The following is a 27327-nucleotide window of genomic DNA, read 5'->3' as shown; positions in this document are numbered from 1 at the left end:
GTATGGTCCTGGCACAAAAACAGAAATATAGATCAATGGAATAGGAGAGAAAGCCCAGAGATAAACCCACGCACATATGGTCACCTTATCTTTGATAAAGGAGGCAAGCATATACAGTGGAGAAAAGACAGCCTCTTCAATAAGTGGTGCTGGGAAAACTGGACAGCTACATGTAAAAGTATGAAATTAGAACACTCCTTAACACCATACACAAAAATAAACTCAAAATGGATTAAAGACCTAAATGTAAGGCCAGACACTATCAAACTCTTAGAGGAAAACATAGGCAGAACACTCTATGACATAAATCACAGCAAGATCCTTTTTGACCCAGCTCCTAGAGAAATGGAAATAAAAACAAAAATAAACAAATGGAATTTAGTGAAACTTAAAACCTTTTGCACAGCAAAGGAAACCATAAACAATACCAAAAGACAACCCTCAGAATGGGAGAAAATATTTGCAAATGAAGCAACTGACAAAGGATTAATCTCCAAAATTTACAAGCAGCTCATGCAGCTCAATAACAAAAAAACAAACAACCCAATCCAAAAATGGGCTGAAGACCTAAACAGACATTTCTCCAAAGAAGATATACAGATTGCCAACAAACACATGAAAGAATGCTCAACATCATTAATCATTAGAGAAATGCAAAACTACATTTTGATTAGAAATCAAAACTACAATGAGATATCATCTCACACCAGTCAGAATGGCCATCATCAAAAAATCTAGAAACAATAAATGCTGGAGAGGGTGTGGAGAAAAGGGAACACTCTTGCACTGTTGGTGGGAATGGTAATTGATACAGCTACTATGGAGAACAGTATGGAGGTTCCTTAAAAAACTCAAAATAGAACTACCATATGACCCAGCAATCCCACTAGTGGGCATATACCCTGAGAAAACCATAATTCAAAAAGAGTCATGTACCAAAATGTTCACTGCAGCTCTATTTACAATAGCCAGGACATGGAAGCAACCTAAATGTCCATCATCGGATGAATGGATAAAGAAGATGTGGCACATATATACAATGGAATATTACTCAGCCATAAAAAGAAACGAAATGGAGTTATTTGTAGTGAGGTGGATGGAGTTAGAGTCTGTCATAAAGAGTGAAGTAAGTCAGAAAGAGAAAAACAAATACAGTATGCTAACACATATATATGGAATCTAAGGGGAAAAAAAAAAAAAGGTGATGAAGAACCTAGTGGCAAGACGGGAATAAAGACACAGACCTACTAGAGAATGGACTTGAGGATATGGGGAGGGGGAAGGGTGGGATGTGACAAAGTGAGAGAGTGGCATGGACATACATACACTACCAAACGTAAAACAGATAGTTGGTGGGAAGCAGCCCCATAGCACAGGGAGATCAGCTCGGTGCTTTGTGACCACCTAGAGGGGTGGGATAGGGAGGGTGGGAGGGAGGGAGATGCAAGAGGGAAGAGATATGGGAACATATGTATATGTATAACTGATTCACTTTGTTATAAAGCAGAAAGTAACACACCATTGTAAAGCAATTATACTCCAATAAAGATGTTAAAAATAAATAAATAAAATAAATATTTTTAAAATGCCAAAAAAAATTCAATAAACATTTATTCAGTGACTACTAAAGGCAAGGTACTATATTAGGTGTTATTAACTCAAAAGGCACACAGACATGGTCCTTGATATTAAGGAACTGAAAGTTCTTAGAAATTAGATTTCACAGCTGGTTTTACATATATCCTCTAACCTCAAACTAACACAGGTAACTGCTACACAAATACATGCATATACATATGTACACACACACGTATATGTATGTAAACACATATGAATATAGGTTGAGGGGGAGAGCCACTGAGATGCTAACTTACACAGATTGCTGTATACCATGTTTATTTAAAAATAACTGCCACATATCCCCTGGAGCAATAACATTTTCCTATTCCAGAAAAGAACCTGAAGAGAAAAATTCAAAGGTCCTTTCCAGCTTTACCCTATTAATTCATTGAAAATAGAAGTCCTGATAAATAAAGTGTTGAGTAGATCAGGATCTAATTGCAAGATTTAATTTCTTATTAGTTGTTATACTTTTCAGACCTATGTTTAATAAAGGATACCAAAGTTGCAAAACCAACCCATTTCACTTTCAGAACCTTCAGTTTTATCATCAACTTAGTAAATTATCTGTTTGCAAGTAAAAGCTCCAGTAAGGGACAGATATCATTTCTGCTCTGAGTGATCAATAGACTAAAAATTTAATTTTCTTTGGTAACCAAAAATGTTTCTTACGTCAAGCACTGATCCAGAGAGATCAGCTCGTTCAAGATTTGCACAGCATAGATTAGCGTGGGCAAGATTGCAGCGGCTTAAATTGGCCATTTTGAAGTTAATGTATCGAAGGTCCAAACGAGAAAGATCAGCACCACTGAAGTTTAAACCCTAAAATTAAAAAAACAAACTGTCACGATATTTAAACCATGTGTTGTATTAAATTCAATTACAATAGCTAACCACCATGTTTTTTAGAAGTAATTGGCAGTTCTGTCATTTGGAGTTCGTTACAAAACATGATCAAATGGAACTTAGATATATAAAATTAGTGTCCTTAATGGGTCCTTAAAGAAACTCGACTTACATATAACATTAGAATGCATCCTGGCTGTGCCTCATTTATGTGCAGAAGTTTCTAAAGAGAGATCTCTGCTGGCCACATACCCGTTGATAAGTATTATTTTTTTTATTAAACCTGATTGTACTTAAATTATTTTATTAATTCAATAATTCAAGATCGTTTTATTTTTTTAAAGTGAGTATTGTGGTTCTTAAAATCATTAGTGCTATAATACATAAAGGTAAAAGTATGTTCCACTGATTAACCATACATAACAACTGTACAACTGAGTTTATTTTTATTGCTGCAATTCCTGTGTATTACTCAAAAACTGCTGCATGAGGCATAATTAGACAATAAAAAAGATTATTACATCTCTTTTTCTGTCTAACCATTTTGGGACTAAATCAATGCTATGACCCATAACTAAAATATATCTTGCATGACAAAAGAAAACAAGGCAAGAAAAAATTCCCAGAAGAATTTAAAACTTTACTCACAGATTTGCCTACACGAATAACTCATGTAAAAGTCTGCTTTAATTACCTGGCAACGCAATTCTGATTTGGTTGGAGTGGCTAGCAGAAATCGGACAAATTCCTTTCGAGATATTGGTGAATGATCTTCTGGTGGTTGAGAATTCTTGAAAAGCATATTGACAGATCAGTGGAGCATTTTGGGAGATAGCTACAATACATGTAATACTTGGGTAATGTAAAAAGAGCCTTACCTTTATTGCCACTTCTAGGTGTTCAATCAATGAGTCAATACCAAAAAATCTTGCTTCTTCTAACACACCTATCATAATAAAAACAATTTGACTCTTATAGAATGCTATTCATTTTAATATTTACAGAATCATTTATAAAAAAATTCTATAAAGTTAAATTCTCACAAAAGAAGTGAAATACAAGTAGGCTATCCATCAATATAGAAGAAAAATAACTAATGTTTAGAACATATATATGTATATATGTATATATAGAATATTTTAAAATATTTGTAAACAAAGTTTTTCTAAATAGTTTACATACAGCAAAAGAAAGAAGACTAATGAATTAGAATGAAAGCTTTCCACATTACAAAATTATTTCTGAAAATTAAATAGGCCACAGACAAAAAAATCCTAACATCACACATTCCAAAAATAACTGACATAGTGATTTGTAAGCCCAATAATAAATGATTAATTCACCTAATCTTAACATTTCATTGACTTTTTAAAAAAAATTTATTTATTTTTGGCTGCATTGGGTTTTCATTGCTGCATGCAGGCTTTCTCTAGTCGTGGTGAGCAGGGACTACTCTTCGTTGCGATGCGCTGGCTTCTCATTTTGGTGGCCTCTTGTTGTGGAGCATAGGCTCTAGGAGTGCTCAGTAGTTGTGGCACATGGGCTTCAGTAGTTGTGGCTCGTGGGCTCTAGAGCACAGGCTCAGTAGTTGCGGTGCACAGGCGTAGCTGCTCCATGGCATGTGGGATCTTCCCGGACCAGGGCTTGAACCCGTGTCCCCTGCATTGCCAGGCGGATTCTTAACCACTGCGCCAACAGGGAAGACCTTCATTGACTTTTTTTTTTTTATATATATACTTAACACAGTCACAGTACCATGGGTTTTTTTTTTTAAAATAAATTTAATTAATTAATTAATTAATTTTTGGCTGTGATAGATCTTCGTTGCTGCGTGCAGGCTTTCTCTAGTTGCTACGAGTGGGGGTTACTCTTTGTTGCGGTGCATGGGCTTCTCATTGCGGTGGCTTCTCTTGTTGTGGAGCACAGGCTCTATGCACGCGGGCTTCAGTAGTTGTGATTTGCAGGCTGTAGAGCGCACTCAGTAGTTGTGGCGCACAGGCTTCGTTGCTCCGCGGCATGTGGGATCTTCCCGGACCACGGCTTGAACCTGTGTCCCCTGAATTGGCAGGCGGATTCCTAACCACTGTGCCACCAGGGAAGCCCCTTGAGTTTTTGAATGAAGTAGATCTGAATCGGTTTGTCAGAGATCTTTTAGTTACTGAATCAGAATATTACAGAAGTGAATAAATGTAAGACAGCTTCAAAACAAAAGTCAGCAGTATAATTCAGAAACCTTTCTTATAGGAGAATCAATTTTAAATAAAGGATTTCCAGGGGGCTCACACACGATGGCGGAATAGAAGGATGTGGAGCTCACCTCCTCCCACAAATACATCAAATATACATCTACATCTGGAACAATTCTCACAGAATACCCTCTGAACGCTGGCAGAATATCTCAAACACCCAAAATTGCATGAAAGATCTCCTCATAACCAGGTAGTACAAGAATAAAAAAAAAAGGCATTGGGATGGGACTTGCACATCTGGGAGGGAGTTGTGAAAGAGGAAAGTTTCCCACAACCTGGAAAGCCTCTTCACAGGTGGGGAGATTAGCCAGGACAGAAATGGAGCTTTAGAGGCTCAAAGCAAAGTGCAGCAGCTAGCTTATGGCAGGCAGGTCAGAGAGAGACCTGCACAGATGGTCCGGGTCACTGCCCTGTGCTCCCCAGCCTGAGATGTGCAACTGCTGGTGTGGGCGGGAGCTGAGTTCTGAAACTTGGGTTTCAGAGGACAGACCCAGGGAGAGGACCAGGGTTGGCTGCTTGGAGAAAGCCTGAAGGGACTGGTATGGGCTGTAACCAGGGGTGTATGTAGAAGAAGCCCAGGCCCAGCATAGAAGCAAAGCCCTTTTGTTAAGGAGCATGGAAGGGAGGGACAGGCCTGCCATAGCCGCCTCTTTCTCCACACGCTTTCAGCTGACTCGGCGCTACCTGTAGGAGCTCTGGGAGCGTGCCAGCAGGCTGCCCACATGCAGAGGCGGGGCTGATATCTGAGCCCTCTGCCCGCTGCTGTGCAGATCTACCCCACAGCCACTGGCTTTGTATACTCAGCGCCTGCAGGACATCCAAGTGGACAATAGGTGCTCCCGTGGCTGGGACCAGTCTGGCCTTAGCAGCTCTGTGGTTTGTGGGTGCATGCACGCAGAGGCTGGGCTGGAGTCTACACTGCTTCGATAGCTCCAACAACGGGTTCAGGTGTGTGACTACTGTGGTCCTGCTACCTCACTTCAGTGGATCATTGCCAGCAGACCTATGCTGGTGACTTTGTGAACACAGTGCCTGAGGGACACCAGGGCTTACTGCCTGCATTCTCACGGTTGAGGTGGGACTGAGCGCAGTGCCAACAACAGTGTACTTTGTGAGCCCATACGATGGGTGACGGGTGACAGCACAGAATGCACTCCCTGGTGGAGAGCTCCGGAGGAGGAATACTCAGGGGCTCCTCTCCCTGGGCATACTCCAACCCCGACTACCTCACACCACAGCTCAGAAACGGATCTGGGGGCTTCTACTGCAGTAACTAGGGAGCAGACCCTGCCACTGAGAGGGCTGTGACAACCACAGAGCAAAGAGGAGGCCCCACTCAACATCCAGTGTAGCCTTTGGTCACCACAACATCAGTCACACCCCCTATCAAGGGGATAATGGCCAGCACACACTGAGGAAAGAGGTGGCAGGTATATATCCAGAAAACAGCCCTTGCACCAAAAATTTTAAACCCACACAAGCTACACAGGGACACTTCCACATACTAATAGCCCTCCAAGACCACAGTAGATAATTGTCATAAACTCATAGAGTAAGAGAAATATAAGTAAAATGAAGAAGCAGAGGAACCACTCCCAGAAAAGATCAAGAGAATTCCCTGGAAAGAACAAACAATGAAACAGATCTGCTCAGTCTAATAGACACCGAGTTCAAAAAAAAGATAATGAAAATATTGAAGGAACTAAGAAAGGTTATCAATATAAATGTAGATTACTTAAAAAGGAACTAGAAAGTGTAAAGAGGAGCCAAGGAAAATGAGAAAACTCATTTGCCGAGATGAAAGCTGAACTAAAGGCAATGAATAACAGGTTGAATAATGCAGAAGAATAAATAAGTGATCTGGAAGATGGAACAATGGAAATCCCCCAGTCAGAACAGCAGACAGAAAGCCAAATGGAAAAAAAAAATTGAAAGCAATTTAAAAGACCTATGGGATAATGTAAAGTGTACCAATCTACACATAACAGGCATCCCAGAAGGAGAAGAAAGAGAAAAGGGGATTGAAAATGTATTTGAAGAAATTATGGCTGAAAACATCCCAAACTTAAAGAAGGAAACAGATACACAAGTACAGGAAGTACAGAGGGTCCCAAACAAGATGAACCCAAACAGATCTATACCAAGATATACTATAATTAAAATGGTAAAAGTTAAAGAGAGGATTCTAAAGGCAGCAAGAGAAAAAACAAAGGGATAATTACAAGGGAACCCCCTTAAGGCTATCAGCTGATTTCTTTACAGAAATGTTGCAGGCCACAAAGGAGCTGCAAGATATATTCAAAGTACTTAAAAGGAAAAATCTGCAACCTAGGATACTCTACCCAGCTAGATCAACACTTAGAATAGAAGGAGAGGGAAAGAATTTCTCAGACAAGCAAAAACTAAAGGAATAGAGCAATACTAAATCTATCCCTAAAAGAAATATTGAAAGGTCTTTTCTAAGTAGAAAAGAAGTAAGAATCTACAGGAAAGAGAAAATCACAATTGGAAAGTAAATCCCATAAATAAGCCAGTATGCAGTTTTTAAAAAAATAATAATCATAAAATAAAATAATTTTTTTGTGAAAGTGATAACCACAATGAACAGCAAAAGGATAAACGTGAAGACGTAAAAGAGGACGTCAGAATCATAACACGTGGGGGAAGAGAGTAAGGAAATGTAGGTTATCTTTTAGAATGTGTTTGAGGTTATATCACTATAGATTCTAAAGCAAGTACATATAGGAAGGGGTTAACATACTTGAAAAACAGGGTGACCACAAATCAAAGACATACAATAGATGCACAGAAACAAAAGGAAGAGAACACAAGCATAACACAAAAGGAAATCATCAAATGATGAAAGGAAAAACAAGAAGAAAAAGAACAAAGAAGAAATACAAAAATCAACTGGAAAACAAGCTCTACAATAACAATACTTATCAAAAGTTACCTTAAATGTCAATGGACTAAATGCTCCAATCAAAAGACACAGAGTGGAGACAAGGATGTCCACTCTCACCACTATTATTCAACATAGTTCTGGAAGTCCTAGCCACGGCAATCAGAGAAGAAAAAGAAATAAAAGGAATACAAATTGGAAAAGAAGAAGTAAAACTGTCACTGTTTGCGGATGACATGATACTATACATAGAGAATCCTAAAACTGCCACCAGAAAACTGCTAGAGCTAATTAATGAATATGGTAAAGTTGCAGGATACAAAATTAATGCACAGAAATCTCTTGCATTCCTATACACTAATGATGAAAAATCTGAAAGAGAAATTATGGAAACACTCTCATTTACCATTGCAACAAAAAGAATAAAATACCTAGGAATAAACCTACCTAGGGAGACAAAAGACCTGTATGCAGAAAACTATAAGACACTGATGAAAGAAATTAAAGATGATACCAACAGATGGAGAGATATACCATGTTCTTGGATTGGAAGAATCAACATTGTGAAAATGACTATACTACCCAAAGCAATCTACAGATTCAATGCAATCCCTATCAAATTACCAATGGCATTTTTTACGGAGCTAGAACAAATCATCTTAAAATTTGTATGGAGACACAAAAGACCCCGAATAGCCAAAGCAGTCTTGAGGCAAAAAAATGGAGCTGGAGGAATCAGACTCCCTGACTTCAGACTATACTACAAAGCTACAGTAATCAAGACAATATGGTACTGGCACAAAAACAGAAACATAGATCAATGGAACAAGATAGAAAGCCCAGAGATTAACCCACGCACCTATGGTCAACTAATCTATGACAAAGGAGGCAAAGATATACAATGGAGAAAAGACAGTCTCTTCAATAAGTGGTGCTGGGAAAACTGGACAGCTACATGTAAAAGAATGAAATTAGAATACTCCCTAACACCATACACAAAAATAAACTCAAAATGGATTAGAGACCTAAATATAAGACTGGACACTATAAAACCCTTAGAGGAAAACATAGGAAGAACACTCTTTGACATAAATCACAGCAAGATCTTTTTTGATCCACCTCCTAGAGTAATGGAAATAAAAACAAAAATAAACAAGTGGGACCTAATGAAACTTCAAAGCTTTTGCACAGCAAAGGAAACCATAAACAAGACGAAAAGACAGGGGCTTCCCTGGTGGCGCAGTGGTTGAGAATCTGCCTGCTAATGCAGGGGACACGGGTTCGAGCCCTGGTCTGGGAGGATCCCACATGCCACGGAGCAGCTGGGCCCGTGAGCCACAATTGCTGAGCCTGTGCGTCTGGAGCCTGTGCCCCGTGACGGGAGGGGCCGCGATAGAGAGAGGCCCGCGCACCGCGATGAAGAGCGGTCCCCGCACCGCGATGAGGAGTGGCCCCCGCTTGCCGCAACTGGAGAAAGCCCTCGCACGAACCGAAGACCCAACACAGCCAAAAATAAATAAATAAATAAATAAATAATCTTGAACTCTGCTATTTCTCTTTTAAAAAAAAAAAAAAAAAAAAAAAAAAAAAAAAAAAAAAAAAAAAAAAAGACGAAAAGACAACCCTCAGAATGGGAGAAAATATTTGCAAATGAATCAACGGACAAAGGATTAATCTCCAAAATATATAAACAGCTCATGCAGCTCAATATCAAAGAAACAAACACCCCAATCCAAAAATGGGCAGAAGACCTAAATAGACATTTCTCCAAAGAAGACATACAGATGGCCAAGAAGCACATGAAAAGATGCTCAACATCACTAATTATTAGAGAAATGCAAATCAAAACTACAATGAGGTATCACCTCACTCCTGTTAGAATGGGCATCATCAGAAAATCTACAAACAACAAATGCTGGAGAGGGTGTGGAGAAAAGGGAACCCTCTTGCACTGTTGGTGGGAATGTAAATTGATACAGCCACTATGGAGAACAATATGGAGGTTCCTTAAAAAACTAAAAATAGAATTACCATATGACCCAGCAATCCCACTACTGGGCATATACCCAGAGAAAACCGTAATTCAAAAAGACACATGCACCCGAATGTTCATTGCAGCACTATTTACAATAGCCAGGTCATGGAAGCAACCTAAATGCCCATCAACAGACGAATGGATAAAGATGTGGTACATATATACAATGGAATATTACTCAGCCATAAAAAGGAACGAAATTGAGTCATTTGTTGAGACGTGGATGGATCTAGAGACTGTCATACAGAGTGAAGTAAGTCAGAAAGAGAAAAACAAATATCGTATATTAATGCATGTATGTGGAACCTAGAAAAATGGTACAGATGAGCCAGTTTGCAGGGCAGAAGTTGAGACACAGATGTAGAGAATGGACATATGGACACAAAGGGGGGAAAACTGCAGTGAGGTGGGGATGGTGGTGTGCTGAATTGGGCGATTGGGATTGACATGTATACACTGATGTGTATAAAACTGATGCCTAATAAGAACCTGCAGTATAAAAAAACAAACAAAACAACTAATACTAAGCTTTCATTGGGTTATTTGTATGGAAATATGTTAATATAAATGTTTCAGACATTACATGAAATTTCTAAAAATCTTATATTTGTATTTGTATGGAAATATGTATGGAAATATGTTAATATAAATGTTTCAGACATTACATGAAATTTCTAAAAATCTTATATTTGTATTTGTATGGAAATATGTATGGAAATATGTTAATATAAATGTTTCAGACATTACAGGAAACTTCTAAAATTCTTATATGTTCTGGTATAATGTTATAAGTAATAATCCTAGTTATTACTTTAAAATGTATATCTCAGAAATAACTAATTTTCTTGTCAACTGCATTATTATGAACTTTCATCAAATCTTTAACCATGGTCATTTTTAAGTCTTTTGTCATTTACAGACAGTTCTGGGTGTACTCTGATGATTTTGCAAATATGTTCCTATAAAAGGGTTTCATCTTCAAGAAATTCATGGAAAAGACTCTGACAAGTACAGGTTTCTGGTAACTGACTGTACTGCTGAACTGAATGAATAAGCATTTTCAGAACTCTAATGAAAAACTGATGAACTCATAAAAGTGCTAACAAAAGATCAAGATGAAAAAAAAAAATTAATTACATGGGACTGAGTGAACTGATGAGGATGAGTATAATTTTTGTGACTTTCTGTCTGAATTAAAAAAAAAAAAAATCCCACAAGGACTCAGAGGCAAAGAATATACAAATCAATTTTCACTGCAAAGTAAAGGAGCTGTTACAGTGGAGGATTACTGGACTGAATGTCAATATTATGACATAGTATGAGTGTGTTTCATGTTTGGTAATTGCAATCATTGTTGCTTTTGTTGTGGTCATCCATGTACAATGCTTGGTGTCAGTCTATTTATCTCTTGTAAAAATAAAATACAGTGTGTGTGTGTGGAAAAAAAAAAAAAAAAAAAAAGAATGGTACCATAGGGAAATATCTATTTGTAAATACACATTAACATCCACCCTCCCTTTTAATTCACATACTATTAATATAGGCTCTATGTTTTTCTCAGTCATTCCATTTCACAAAATCTATCCAAAAAAACAAACAAAAACCTTTGGTGAACAGGCAGTTTTAACTAAACAATATTGTTCACAACATTATATAAAATAGTAAATTATTTTTATATAACACAAACTAGTTTTAAGAAAATTGTATGAGAATTTTAATTAATTTTATAATTTGAGAAAATTGTGTTATTTTTGTAATTTTCTAATGGAAAATTTTTCCATAGTACATGGAAAAAATCTAAATTGCTTTTGGGAAAAAGAGACATCAAAATTTAATCGTTTTCTAATAACAAAATGAGCACCAGTGATGAAACTAAAGGCTCACTCTGGTCACAAAATATTAGTTGTGGTAGCTTTTGGTTTTCTCAGTTGTTATTGGTGAAATGTATGAGTTGTATTTGTTACTTTCAAATGTGAGAAGTAATAACAAAATTCGGAATGCAGATATGTCATGTGTGTTCTTCAAAAAATGGAAGTGCTGATAAAAATAGAGTGCAAGCAATCCATCAGAATTTAACTGTGATTAACTGAATGATAAGACTATGGATTTTTTTTCTTCTTTTTTGTTTATAATTTCCAAATTTTCCACAACAAGTAGAATCAAAAATATATAATAATACATGCTGTTAAATATTAAAATTAATTCTACCCATCGCAAAGTGTCTTTTGTTAAATTTTTAATCCCATATTTAATTCGTTATAATTTAGCATTATCAAGTATTCAAAAATTATTTATTAAGAGCTAATAATATAGATATGGTTATAGTCACTTGGAAATAATTATGAATGAAATATTACTCTTTTTTCAACTTGCTTACTATGTCGTGAAGAAAAGAATTGAATACATATCTCAAGTATGATTCTGGGCATGAAGAATGTTATAATACAATTAATATGAAGTGAAAGTCATGATTTCTAATGGTGGGATAAAAATAATGTGGTTCCCAGAGAATGGGGCAATAACCCAGACCTTGAAAAATGAGCATGGGTAAAAATGTATCTAGACTGAGATAAGTGTATTTATTTTTGTATTAATCCATATATTTTAAAAGGATTCATTTAATACATACTAAGTCCAGCCCAATTACAAAAAAAAAAAAAAAAAAAAAGAAAAAAAAAAGACACAGAGTGGCAGAGTGGATTAAAAAAATAAGAGCCTACAGAAGATGGCAGTGGGGGAGGACGCAGAGTTCATGTCTCCCCACAACTAAGGTGCCTGCCAGATGTTGGTGGGGGACCTCAATGCCCAAGGAGACAGGAGGAACCCCCAAGTGACCGGGTAGGACATGGGGGGAGTGAGGGGGGAGGAGAAGTGGAGGCCAGACAGGACCGGTGCCCCTGAGGGGTGACTGGGAAGGGGGAGGGAGGAGGGGTTCCCACGCCTGGAGGGACCATCAGGGGCTCAGAGAATCAGGTGTTTCCCCTGCCCAATCGGCCAGGAAGCGTGCAGGGCTCCTGGGCAGGGTCCTCAACCCTCCAAGGCCCCCTCTGGGCCATTTTGTTTCTAGGGGCATAGGAAGGAGGCGGGGGTGGTGGAGAAGGGGAGAGGTGGATGGGGGAGGGGCCCTCTGTGACAGGAGGACCAGGGGAGGCACAGAGGTTGTTTCACCCACTCACTTGTGCCTGGGAAGCCTACTGGGCTGTTGGGTCTGGTCCTCTGTTTTCCTGGGCCCCCTTCTCTCCCAGGTCCCCTCTGGCCTCATGGGTCCTAGGGGCATGGGAGGGAGAAGGGGGAAAGAGAAGGAGAGGCGGACAGTGGTGGGGAGAACCCTCAAGGACCGGAGGATCGGGGAGGTGTGGCGGGTGTTTCCCCAGACCACTCAGCCCGGGAGACCTGCTGGGGTCCCAGGCCAGGTCCTCCACCCTCTGAGGCCCCCTCTGTGCCACGCTGGTCCTGGGAGCGGAGGGAGGGAGGAGGTGGGAAGGGGAGGAGAGGCGGATGGGGCAAGGGGACCCTCCAGGGCCGGAGGATCAGGGGAAGCAACCCAGGCGTTTCCCCTGTCCACTCAGCTCCAGGAAGCCTGTTGGGCTTCCGGGTATGGTCCCTTGCCTTCTGGGGCCACCTCTAGCCACGTGGGTGCTGTGGACATGGGAGGGAGAAGAAGAGAGGCCAATGGGGAGGGGCCCTCTGGGACTTCCCCCGCCCACTTGGGCTCAGTGAGCATGCTGGGGTCCTGGACCTGGTCGTCTGCCCTCCAGGGCCAGAGGCACTCCTGGGCCCCTCCTGCTGTGTTGAGTCTAAGACCCTGCCCCAGGGCCTTTTCTGGCCCTGTGGGTCCTAAGCATAGGTCCCATCCACCACCTAAACCCCACCCCTACCTAAGCCCCGCCCCCCACAGCCAAGGCCTTTTCTGGCTTTTTTCCCCCCCTCCTCTTTATTACTACTGTGGTTCTGTTTTACCTTCCAGTTGTTGTTTCATCTATATTTTTATTTTTTTATTCTTTCTAAGATAGCTGTTAGTTTTCTAATCTTATTATTTACTCTTTCTCACTGTTCTGCTCCTGTTTTTCTTTTGTCTTTTTGGCACCTCGCACGGCTTGCAAGATCTTGGTTCACGAGCTGGGGGTCGGACCAGAGTTCCTGCAGTGGGAGCTCCGAGTCTGAACCACTGGACTAACAGAGAACCTCAGACCCCAGGGAATATTCATAGGAGTGAGGTCTCCCAGAGGTCCTCATCTCGGAACCAAGACTCAGCTTTACCCAACAGCCTACAAATGCCAGTGCTGGAAGCCTCAGGCCAAACAACCAGTAAGACGGGAACACACTCCCACCCATCAAAAAAAACCAAAAAACAAAATGAGATGACAAAAAATTATGTCACAGATGAAGAAGCAAGGTAAAAACCTACAAGACCAAATAAATGAAGAGGAAATAGGCAACCTGCCCGAAAAAGAATTCACAGTAATGATAGTAAAGAGGATCCAGAATCTCGGAAATAGAATTGGAGGCACAGATTGAGAAAATACAAGAAATGTTTAACAAAGATCTAGAAGAACTAAAGAACAAACAAACAGAGATGAACCATGCAATAACTGAAATGAAAAATACACTAGAAGGAATCAATAACAGAATAACTGAGGCAGAGGAACGAATGAGTGAGCTGGAAGACGGAATGGTGGAAATAACTGCTGAGGAGCAGAATAAAGAAAAAAGAATGAAAAGAATTGAAGACAATATCAGAAACCTCTGGGACAAGACTAAACACACCAACCTTCAAATTATAGGGCTCCCAGATGAAGAAGAGAAAAAGAAAGGGTCTGAGAAAACATCTGAAGAGATTATAGTTGAAAAATTCCTTAACATGGGAAAGGAAATAGTCACCGAAGTCCAGGAAGTGCAGAGACTCCCATACAGGAAAAACCAGAGGAGAAGCACACCAAGACACATATTAATCAAACTAACAAAAATTAAATTCAAAGAAAAAATACTAAAAGCTGCAAGGGAAAAACAAAAAATAACATGCAAAGGAATCCCCATAAGGTTACCAGCTGATTTTTCAGCAGAAACTCTGCAGGCCAGGAAGGAGTGGCAGGATATACTTAAAATGATGAAAGAGAAAAACCTAAAACCAAGATTCCTCTACCTAGCAAGCATCTCATTCAGATTTGATGGAGAAATCAAAAGCTTTACAGACAAGCAAAAGCTAAGAGAACTCAGCACCACCAAACCAGCTTTACAACAAATGCTAAAGAAAATTCTCTAGGTGGAAACACAAGAAAAGAAAAAGACCCACAAAAACAAACCCAAAATAATTAAGAAAATGGTGGTCAAAGGAACATACATACTGATAATAACCTTGAATGTAAATGGATTAAATGCCCAAACCAAAAGACACAGACTGGCTGAATGGATACAAAAACAAGACCCATATATATGCTGTCTACAAAGAGACCCATTTCAGACCTAGGGACACATACAGACTGAAAGTGAAGGGATGGAAAAAGATACTCCATGCAAATGGAAATCAAAAGAAAGCCGGAGTAGCAATACTTCTATCAGATATAATAGACTTTAAAATAAAGACTGTTACAAGAGACAAGGAAGGACACTACATAATGATCAAGGGATCAATCCAAGAAGAAGATAAAACAATTATAAATATTTATGCACCCAACATAGGAGCACCTCAATACATAAGACAAATGCTAACAGCCATAAAAGGGGAAATCGACAGTAACACAATAATGGTAGGAGACTTTCTAACACTCACTTTCACGAATGGACAGATCAATGCAAATGAAAATAAATAAGGAAAAACAAGCTTTAAATGACACAACAGACCGGATAGATTTGATTGATATCTATAGAGCATTCCACCTGAAAGTGGCAGAATACAGTTTCTTCTCAAGCACACACAGAACATTCTCCAGGACAGATCACACCTTGGGTCATAAATCAAGCCTAGGAAAATTTAAGAAAACTGAAATCATATCAAGCATCTTTTCTGACCACACGCTATGAGACTGGAAATCAATTACATGAAAAAAACTGTAAAAAACACAAATACATGGAGACTAAACAGTGTGCTACTAAATAACCAAGAGATCACTGAAGAAATCCAAGAATAAATAAACAAATGCATAGAAACAAATGACAACAAAAACATGATGACCCAAAACCTATGGGATGCAGCAAAAGCAGTTCTAAGACGGAAGTTTATAGCAATTCAATCTCACCTAAAGAAAAAAAAACAAACAAACTATCTAACCTTACACCTAAAGCAACTAGAGGAAGAAGAACAAAGAAAACCCAAAGTCAGTAGAAGGAAAGAAACCATAAAGATCAGAGCAGAAATAAATGAAATAGAAAAAAAGAAAACAATAGCAACGATAAATAAAACTAAAAGTTGGTTCTTTGAGAAGATAAATAAAATTGATAAACCCTTAGCCAGACTCATCAAGGAAAAAAAGGGAGAGGATGCAAATCAGTAAAATTAGAAATGAAAAAGGAGAAATCACAACTGACACCGCAGAAATACAAAGGATTGTAAGAGACTACTACAAACAATTATATGCCAACAAAATGGACAACCACAAAGAAATGGACAAATTCTTGGAAAGGTACAATTTTCTAAGACTGAACCAGGAAGAATCAGAAAATATAAACAGACCTATCACAAGTAATGATGAAACTGTAATTAAAAATCTTCCAACGGGGCTTCCCTGGTGGCACAGTGGTTAAGAATCTGCCTGCCAATGCAGGGGACACAGGTTCAAACCCTGGCCCAGGAAGATTCCACATGCTGCAGAGCAACTAAGCCCATGCGCCACAACTACTGAAGCCTCCGCACCTAGAGCCCATGCTCCGCAATAAGAGAAGCCACCGCAATGAGAAGCCCATGCACGACAACAAAGAGTAACCCCCACTCGCCGCAACTAGAGAAGGCCCACATGCAGCAACAAAGACCCAGAGTAGCCAAAAATAAATAAATAAATAAAATAAAATTTTTAAAAAATTATAAAAACAAACAAACAACAAAATCCCTTAGCGTCCTTACTGATGAAATCTAAATCTATTTAGAATCTAAAATCAGAATGTATGGGGTAGATATATACCTGAAAGACTATCTACCTGTGTAGATATATGAGTGTATATTTACACTCATATGCATGTAAAAACATTTAGTTTTAAAAATGGAAAAGATACTTGTACTTTATGAAAATATACATTACTAAGCAAGTGAAAAGAAAATACAAATCCTAAAAAGTGTGAGGAATTACACTGAAAACTCACCCAACAAATTAATCCCATCGTTTACAATGAGCTGTCCATGACGCAAGTAGTTCAAAATGGGTTCAAAGTACTCAGGACTTCGGTCAATTAAGAAAGCTCCTCTATGATCTTGCTTATTTCCCCACACACCTGTGGGACCATTAAAATGAAGAAAGCCCCCATAAACAAAAAACAAAGTTAGAAATTTATAGAAGGAAAATTGCGTAACATACTAGTAAGTTCTTACTCTTGTAAAAATTATTACTGATTCCATTAAAAAGTACAGGACAGGAGTTATAAAGTCAATACAACTACAAACAGATCACACAAAATGTGATCTCACTGCACTCACCTTTGTCCTTAAACATGTGGGCCAGCATACTGTCAGGTTCTTTATTCACTAAAGTGCTCCTAAGAATTCAGGGAAAAAAATTGATTTCTCCATTTGTCTTTATAAACAAACATATTTAAGTCAAGAGTATACTTGATCCCAGCTGCTCTCTCAAAAAGATGCATGCTATAACCTGGGAGGAGTGATGCTGGGAAACAAAAATGTGCAGTAAGTTGCCATTTATCAAAATCTCTTCTAATCTGGCACTTCCTTTGATTTAAATATTGGTTTCGTTGCCTTTAATTTCAATGCTGATCTATCCTTCTAACAAGCTACTGTATCACAAGTTTCTTGATCGAAACTTACATTTTTCTTATGCCTTTAGTATAAGCAGTTGTAGTCTACAAATTTCAATATTGTTAAGTTTTTACTTGTGTTGCATGTATATTACTCAATATTTTAAAAGCATATTCTAAAAACAGTAAATTCATGCTTTTCATGCTTTCTCTGGAATGACTTGTGAACCATTTTCTACTCTTAGAAAAAATTTTCTAAATATTGGCTTCAAATCACATAGTGTATTTAAGCAGCACTGGAATATCTTCTAAGGAAATCAGCAAACTGAAGGAGATAACAAACAGTACATAGTACCCACTCAACACACACATACACGTGCACCTACCGTGTGGTTGTAAAGTACCGCCCTCCAACATTTAATGTTAGCCAGTCTGTGTGAGATCCTGACAACCCTTCCGGTACTTTAGAATCTGTCTGAGGGTCTAGAGACGACATGTAGAAAAAATAAACATTAAGTTGGCGGGGTTTGGGGAAGATGGCAATAGTATAATTTTTTAAACTAAAACACACACATAAAAGCATGCCAGAGCTACTAGGACAGGAAGCCCTATACCCACAGACAGTATCTAAAACAAAACTAGGTGATAAGGTATCCCGCCAACACCGACAACTAGAAGAGCAGCATGGCATCAGCATCCTTGACAGAAGAAGCATCCTTGACAGAAGAAGCATCCTTGACAGAAGAAGTATCCTTGACGGAAACAACAGGGTATGTGATGATCCTAAGAATTCCAAAGTAACCCATAAATGCTCACTTCAAAACTCAGCAAGTCTACTTGAGAACAGCCGAATGGAAGTGGGAGGGGTGTGCCCACTCCAACCATGGGTGATTCAAGCAGTCTGCAGTAAGATCTGAAGAGGCTGAAAACGAACTCTCAAAACCCACCCAGCCAAAGCTCCCACCTAGGACAAAGTCCCACACTGAGGATAAGATGTTGGGAAAAGAATCCAAGTGGAACAGAACAGAGACAACAGAGACAAAAGGAAAAGGAGTCCAGATAAAAGTCAAAAAAGGTCAAGCAGAACCAAAATATATTAGAAGGTGACTTCCATATTCTTTAATACTTCATAAAAACAACATAAAAGGGACACCTAGAGCCATGAAATTACAGAAACTTTCCTAAGTCAGCTCCCTTCTCAAGTTAAGGAAAACTAATTTCATGTAAAACTGAGCAACAGAAAATCCCATACAAGATTATTAAAAGAATAGGAAGAATTACATCCCTATAGATAATGAAAATGTGCCGGAAAGAAATGGCCACAAAATAGGTAAACAATAATATTCCAAATATGCTAAAAGAAGTATATAATACAAGGTATGGAAAAGCAACATAAACCAGAATCACAAAATTCAGAAACGAGGCAAGAGAACTCAGGAGAGAATTAGAAATAAAAAGCATTTCAGAAATGAAGATTAAACTAGAAGAAACACAGGAGTGAAAGAACACCACAGATAATGCCTTAAGCAAAATAAAAATTGAAAAGAGGAAAGCTTTAAAAATCAAGAAGAAATGAAGAAAGAGATGAAAAGGATTTAACAGAAGATTTCAAATATAGAAGACAAGTGTAGAAGATCCAACACATATACAATAGGAGTCCTGAAAGGAGAAAATCAAAGCATGGTAACAAAATGAATACATAAAGTTCAAGAAAACTTATCTGAAATTAAAAAAAAAAAAAATGTGAAACTACATATTGAAAGGGCCCACCACATATCTGAGAGATTCAACCCAGAACAGCTCAGAACACCCAGAAGTAGTATACTAAAATTACTGTACTTTAAAGAAAGAGAATAATCCTTTGGGTGAGCTAGGAAAAATAATCACTTACGAAAGATCAGATTTTTTTTTGACACCAAAACTCTATGTCAGAAAAAAATGCAGTAACATATTTAAGATATTTAAAGAAAAATAATGTGAACCAAGGATTTTTTAACAACTTAATTGAAGTATAATTGAAATACAATAAACTACACATCATTAAAGTTTGCAATTTGTTCAGTTCTGACATATTTTATGATCAAACTGACTTTCAGGTATAGAAGCCACATGCAAGATGTCAGAGAATATAGTTCTCACAAGTTCTTTATAAAGAATCTACTAGAGAACAAGTTTCAGACAACCACTTGAGGCACCAGTTTAAGGACTGGAGGAGTAAAACTAAGTGATGGTTTTAAGGGAGAGAGTATAGTATACAATGGTGTGTGTGTATGTCTGTATGTATATAGTATATAATAATAATATTTGACAATGGATAAACAATACGATTATTTTTTAAGTAAGGAAAGAAAGGAAGGAGCATATTTAAAAAAATGTTTGGGCTTCCCTGGTGGCGCTGTGGTTGAGAGTCTGCCTGCTGGTGCAGGGGACACGGGTTCGAGCCGTGGTCTGGGAGGATCCCACATGCCACGGAGCGGCTGGGCCCGTGAGCCACAACTACTGAGCCTGCACGTCTGGAGCCTGTGCTCCGCAACAAGAGAGGCCGCGACAGTGAGAGGCCCGCGCACCGCGATGAAGAGTGGCCCCCGCTTGCCACAACTAGAGAAGGCCCTCGCACAGAAACGAAGACCCAACACAGCCATAAATAAACAAAATACTTTAAAAAAAAAAAAGTAAAAAAGTCTATTAATAAAAATAAAAAAAAAAAATTAAAAAAAAATGTTTAACTGTCTTTAGTAGTCACATTGGTATTAAAAGTATTGGTATTATTATTGAAACTTTTACGTGTATTTTGTGTAGGATGAAGGAAATGAGTAATTATGTGACATTACAATTCCATCATTCCCTATGTCCTTGGAAACCAGGATTACTGATATGCAAGAAAGGAGACATAGATGTAAGATAGAAGATGTCAAATAAAAATCTTATAATCCTAATATAAACCAAAGTATTAGTATGAACTCATGAGATATTTTATCTGTTTATATGTTATATGTGATATAAAGCTTTATATCATATAATATTTATTATATATGAATTTTATCCTCTAGCTAGCTATGTATTTCCAACTCTGTTCACCAAAAAGCCTAGTAATCATGACGAACCCCGTAGCAGCGAGCCTCCCCAGCACCCAGGTTGGGTCTTGAAATGACATTTTCCACTAAAAGAAATCAAGGCTTCCAAGAAAAAAACACTGATTTGGGTTTAGGACAAGAGAAGTATAAGATGAACACTTTGTTATTCCAGATAGTAAGGAAAAGACTAATGGGGTTGTGTTAAAAGAAGAAGGGCATGAAGGGACTTCCACTGGCCAAAAGTAAAATAATCTAGGTATCGATAAATGCAGAGGATGAAAACATACCAAATATTTTTAACTCTGAAAGTTTGTAACGATAAAACAAAACCCACTAATCAATCACTTTTTGTTTTGTTGTTTGTATGTATGCAATGAACCAATTAAGTGACCACTGCCTGCCAACCCACTCTGTTAGGCTAATGGATAAGAAAAGATGAGAAAAATTTTTTATTCAGTCTTAACGCCGAAACAGAGGATATGCATTTACTTCTAAGTTGCTGTGTGATGATCTTGCGCACTACCTCCACTCACCAAATACAATTATTGTGAAGGCTTAAAGAAATACTTAAATATTCAGGGTGTGATTATCTGGAACTAAATATATCAAATATTCGTTAAAGAATATTTATTTAAGCCTCAGGCTCTTTCCTTTGAGATATACACTGTATAAGCTTTCTTCGAAACTGAAGGGTGTGTGTGTGTGTGTGTGTGTGTGTGTGTGTGTGTGTGTGTGTGTGTGTGTGTGTGTGTGTTGCTACCAAGTCATTTATGACTGATTTAACTGCTGTGAATGACTGGCAAACACTACTTTTTCAAGCAATATACGCTTAAAAAATATGTAACATAACAGAGATTTTGATAACTACTATCAAAGAGAAAATTTCAAAACAAAAGTTATAGTTCTAAAGTCAAAACCACCCTATCACGTCATAATTAATGAATATGTGCACATCCAGAGCCTTTTAACAACACGTAAAAGATGAGGTATCCATACTAAAATATGATCATCTAATTCAAGTTAGAAATTTACTTGCACACACACCCCCAATGCAGAATCAAGAAAGGTATGAAGAGCTGAATACTGCTATAAGACACCTTGTAATGTTAAGCTTAGTAAAGCCACGTAAAATATTTGCCATTTCATCTTTATTTCAGCAGACAAAATTGGCTTTTAAGGAAGTCACTTACCAATAAATGGTTCTCCTTCACACACAAACAAAACATCATCATCCCTGGGGAAATCAAAATTTAAAAAGCCACCATCAAAATCCAGAAATCACATTAATTATCTGTTGACTAGAGGAACTACTCCTTAGAATAATGTAGAAGATCCGTTTTGCTATCTATGTGGCAAAGAAGTTGACCAAGTTCCAGTGTTTTTTGTTTAAACCCAGGTTGTTTAAGCCTCTTCCTGCTCCAAAATTCTATGATCTGATGAGAATGGAATGAGGTGAACTAGACACTTGTCTTAAAGAGATAAATCTGCCGAGGGTATGTAAAAACCAAAAGCAAAAAAAAAAAAACCCAAAACCACTATTGTGGTGGATCACTGATGAGTTAACTCTACTTATTCTATTTTATTAACTTAGTATAATTTAGTTAACTCTAAATATTCTATTTTATTTAGCAAGTTTTCACCAAAGTAGGTCTCTGTGACGTTTATAAAATTCAAAGTGCTTAACCCCCTGACTTAACTGCCTCTGGATTTAAATTCAAAGAAGATCCTTTACATGAAAGTACTTTTGAAATGGAAAAAACAAAACGAAACCCACTATACAAATCATGTGAATTCAGCTTTCTTATCAATTGGAGAATATACTACTGAAGAATGTTATGCTCAAAGGATATGATTAAAGCTATAGCCAACTCTTCTTTTTTCACTTTAATTCTATAACCCTAAATAAATTATTAGGGTTTTTCTGCCACATCATCAGCTGCTTTGTGCTTTGGAAATGAAAATAAATTTTCATATTAAATCTACGAAGAATATAATTGGAAATAACTCTGCTGTAAACACTCACCCACTATACTCACCTAAATGTAAATGAATACCCATAATTCAAAAATCGGGATTATCAGTGTTTATCCTCCTTCCCTGCCCCACCTCACCACACGGTTAATATAAATGATCAGAGCTTGTACTGTGAACCACAAATTATTAACCAGGTAGATAATATAAATATATACTATTTCTTGTCCTAGCTCTTTTTTAATTGAAGTATAGTTGACACACAATATTATGTTAGTTTCAAGTGTACAACATAGTGATTTGACAATCAAAATACATGAAATGATCACCACGATAAGTCTAGTAACCGTCTGTCACCATACAAAATTATTACAGTGTTACTGACTATATTCTTTGTGCTGCCAATTACATTCCTGTGACTTACCTATTTTATAACTGGAAGTCTGTACCTCTTAAGCCCCTTCACCTATTTCACCCAACCCCGCCAGTCTCCTCCCCTCTGGCAACCACCAGGTTGAGTTCTAAATAGGTAGATATTTTATAGTTCAGAAGGCTTCAGTTATGACCTTCTTCAATTACGACCTATGTTGTAGAAATTTTTATTTTTATAAGAATATAAATTATATTTCTGTAAGACATCACAGGAACACATAGAATTTTTCTTGGAAGCAGAGTCTGTGTTTGTTAAGGAGAAATTTAGGTTGATGTAAATCATTCAATTATCCATAGAAACACATAGAAGCTGGGAGATAGATATTGAAAAACTAAGAAACTCTTCTAATTTATTTGGAATTAAAATCTTTATCTTTTAAGTCTATAATCTTTTCTACTTGTTCACCAGGCCAGTTAACTTTTTAAGACTAATATGAAAATTTGTTTTCCTCTAATTAACAAAAATCAACTATTAAATGTATGACCTGGGTAAGTCATTTAACTTCTCAGATGTTTAGTTTCCTCATTTATAAAACAAAGCGACTAGAAGTGTTTAAAGGCAGTATGCTATGTTGAAAGGTTATTCTGACCTGGGTTTAAGTGAATATTAAACTTTGTATACTACCATAATTTAGAGCATCATTATCTTCACAACATCAATTTTAAAAAACCCACGCAGGGACTTCCCTGGCGGTCCAGTGGTTAAGACTCCACACTTCCAACGCAGGGGGTGTGGGTTCGATCCCTGGTCAGGGAACTAAGATCCCACATGCCTTGCGGCCAAAAAAATAAAGAAGTCCATGCTTTGCCAATTAAATGAGGTAACTTGGGCAAAGCAAATACAACTTAACTGGCGCAGAGTCAGTACTTAGTTTGTGTTCCCATTCCATCGTCTTTGAGCCCCCTCCTGCTCCAAAATTCTATGATCCCACGAGGATGGAATGAGGTGAACTGGACATTGGTTTTAAAATATGCCTGGCATACTTAAAAAACAAAACCCCAAACAAACAAACAAACCAAAACCACTACTGTGGCGGATCACTGGTGAGTTAACTCTAGTTAAAATGCTATCTTATTTAGCCAAGTTTCCACCAAAGTAGGTCTCTGTAAACGCTTATAAAATTCAAAGCATTCTTAGGAAATGAACTGAACAATAAGCAGTAGCATATAAAAGAGATCAATTAAGTTTCTAGTATTAAAAATTCATGTCTTATTAGATCCGTTTCTAGTAACGTAGAGATTCCTCATAGCCATATATGAACTCTGCAGAAAGACTATGAGTATATTGGAATGTATTCAGGGTTTTCTATCTGATCAATGCATCGTAAGTGCAAATTACTTAAATTCCAAACAGCAAATTCTAGGCAATCATTGGCCAAAATCCTGTATTCTTAACAGTGATTAAATACTGCTTAAGGGAAACAGCATAGCACCAAGAAGCTGAGCGCACACTGTAGACAGCTTATAAAAAGGTGAAGGTTACCTGATCAAAGCAATATCATCAATCAGTCCACCTTTCCCATTATACACACTGGTGGCTTTTATGCCGAGTTTATTGCTGGCCACAGAAAGCAAATCAGATAAAGTTCCATATACAGCGACCACCTGTAAACACACCAGATTAATTTGAACAACTTACATAATAATTTCGTCACTCACAAATTAAAAACCACCACACTATAAACAGATCTAAAAAATCAGATTATCACATAAAAAGAGATTTTGAGAGCTTCTTAAAAGTTTCTCTTTTTCTTTTATGACTGAAATATTTACTTAGTGCCTAACACTGCTGAAATCCAAGACTAGAGAAATCATCTCTAAAAACAAACTACAATCTTACAGTATGTTAAACAGTGCTCCAGTTCTGACATAAGAGACCCGCACTTGAATTTAGATTCTGACATTTTCTGTCAGCTCAAGACAAATTATTTAACCTCTTTATGCTTCTGTGGCTTTAACTAGAAATGAGGAAAACAGTTACACCTGTATCAGAAGGTTGTCACAAGGATGAAATGAGTTAATGCATGATAAGAGCTTCACAAAGTGCCTGAGACCTATTAAGTCTTTAAGATGTTGCTTTTACATTATTCCTTTCTTAAAGGAATGGTTTATTTTTTTAAACAGGAAAAATTTACTGTTTATTATAACATTTACCATGTCAACTACCATATGAACAGTTAACGACTTCCCACCTCATTTAACTTCAATAACTATTTACATACTGTATAAAAGCCAGATTTTGGCTAGCATTCTAAGTACAGCATAGACCTGGGTTACAATGAATTGCTCCGTCCTGCTTTAAATCAGGCACAGTCTGACACTTGTGCAACATACATGCAGTTGCTTAGGTAGGGGGTAGAGACTCTGTACATGTAGTGAAATTTTGCTCCAGCCGTAACTGCAACTGTGTATAGTTGTACCATTACCAGTCAGATCTCTGAAAATTATGAATAAAAAAGCGGGTGAGGAGCTGAACCCAAAGCATGAGCAGCCAGCTGACTTCCCACAGGATGCTGGATAAAGGTACCATATGAAATGGAACCGGGGCTAGTCTTTTGTTCAGTGGTCACTGGAGTACAGTAGACAGTGAATTTTTCGTTAAGTAAATGAAGTGAACAGTCAAGTGTGGAGTGAGTTGTTTGCCAATAGCAGTGTGTAGTGTTTCAACAGCAGAGTATAGAGATTCCAACTCTTTTCTCTTGGATCAGGACCTACGAGAAGTGTTGCAAGCTGGGGCATTTTGGGGAAGAGGGGTAGGCAAGCAGAGTTTAAAGGGAACTACGTGGATTATTAAAGATAATGCACAGCCCAAGTGCTCATAAATGTGTGAATGGATAAACAAAATGTGGCATATCCATACAATGGAATATCATTCAGCTCTAAAAAGGAATACAATTCTGACACATGCTACAACATGCATGAATCTTGAAAACATTATGCTAAGTGAAATTAGCCAGACATAAAAAAGGACAAATATCATGTGATTCCACTTGTATGAGGTACTTAGAACAGGCAAATTCATAGAAAGTAGAAGAAAGGTTACCGGGGCAGAAGGGGTAATGGAGAGTTACTGCTTAACGGGTAGAGTTCCTGTTTGGGAGGATGAAAAAGTTTTGGAAATGAAAAGTGGTGAGGTTACACACATGAATGTACTTAATGCCAATGAAATGTACGCTTAAAATGGCTAAAAGGGTAACTTTTATGTTGTGTATATTTTACCATATGATAAAAAAGATAACAGCACAAAGCACCTGGCCGAGTGTCTTACACCCAGCAGACACCACCATAAATGATTGAAGCTTGAAGAACATGTGTCCCCCGTATTTCCTATCATTTTTCACCTTTGTAACAGAGCCTGGAATTCTAACCGTTATTGCAGACACGAGTTCCAGAGGAGAAAGACTTAGAAAATTCTTAGTATAATAGCAACTATGACAAGAACGCTGTTGTTAGAAAGGAGGATCTTCTTACTCTCCCCTCGCGGTTCCCAGACTGTAAAAGGTGTTTTGCATTTGCTTTGGTCAGTCGCTTGGCTCTTTGCTTCTTGTATAGCTTCACATGGTTTTCTTTCCACCTGACATTATCCGCTCCTTGCCCTAACATTAACTTTCTCCACCCATTTCTTTTCACTTCTCTCCCTCAAGCATCATGAAATGGTTGGAAATTCAATGTATCTCTCTCTATATTATGCTCCTGAATTTAACTATTAGAGCATACCACTTTATCTAACTTATTTTTCAAAAATACATCAAATTAAATTGTTATTTGATTGACTTGATTTTTCCTGCAGGTGAGTTGTTTCCTAATGAAAATACAGGCCACCTGCCATGTTCGAAAGCCGCGCTGTCCAATTTGGAAGCCACTAGCTACAAGAGGCTATTTAAGTGTTAATGTATTGCTATTAATTAAAATAAAAGTCAGTTCATCAGTTACAATAGTCATATATGAACTGCTCAATAGCCACAATGGCTAGTGGTTACCATACTGCACAGCGCAGATATGGAGTATTTCCTTCCTCACAGAGCGTTCTATTGGACACTGCTGGTTCAAAGAGCAGAATAAAGTCAGGAACAAGGAAACAACTATTTTAATTGTTAGGCTTGACCATGCCATAGCAACTCACAGTAACCAAGTGGTAGAGTCCAACCCAAACCCTGTTGTTTTGTATGGAAGGTTGAGTAGTTACCATCTTTCTTTTCTCCCCATTGAAGTCAAATTTGATTATAAGATTAAAAACAAAAAGTCACACATCACACAGTTTGGCAATTTCAGGGCAATCAAAGTACAACAGGTGCTTCC

At 37.9% G+C, this 27327-nt stretch overlaps 1 protein-coding gene across 3 annotated transcripts in view; it reads right to left on the bottom strand.

The window, feature by feature from the left end:
* The window catches only part of KCTD9 (potassium channel tetramerization domain containing 9), a 78870-nt gene that overhangs the window by 43827 nt on the left and 7716 nt on the right, over positions 1-27327 (bottom strand). For 2 of the 3 annotated variants that reach the window (XR_009008568.1, XM_057547904.1), the window contains exons 2-9: positions 24512-24633; positions 21816-21859; positions 17938-18034; positions 17277-17335; positions 16946-17074; positions 3345-3412; positions 3161-3256; positions 2293-2442 (exon numbers count right to left, since the gene is read on the bottom strand). Coding sequence is in view for 2 of the 3 variants with exons in the window: in XM_057547904.1 (XP_057403887.1) it covers positions 2293-2442; positions 3161-3256; positions 3345-3412; positions 16946-17074; positions 17277-17335; positions 17938-18034; positions 21816-21859; positions 24512-24633 (765 nt within the window). In the remaining variant the exon portion in view is untranslated. The remainder of the gene's footprint in view (positions 1-2292; positions 2443-3160; positions 3257-3344; positions 3413-16945; positions 17075-17276; positions 17336-17937; positions 18035-21815; positions 21860-24511; positions 24634-27327) is intronic. The other variant, XM_057547905.1, reaches the window with a different exon arrangement.

Source organism: Balaenoptera acutorostrata, chromosome 6 (assembly GCF_949987535.1).
Source record: "Balaenoptera acutorostrata chromosome 6, mBalAcu1.1, whole genome shotgun sequence".
Lineage (NCBI taxonomy): Eukaryota > Metazoa > Chordata > Mammalia > Artiodactyla > Balaenopteridae > Balaenoptera > Balaenoptera acutorostrata.
This window is presented reverse-complemented; position numbering and strand designations above follow the sequence as displayed.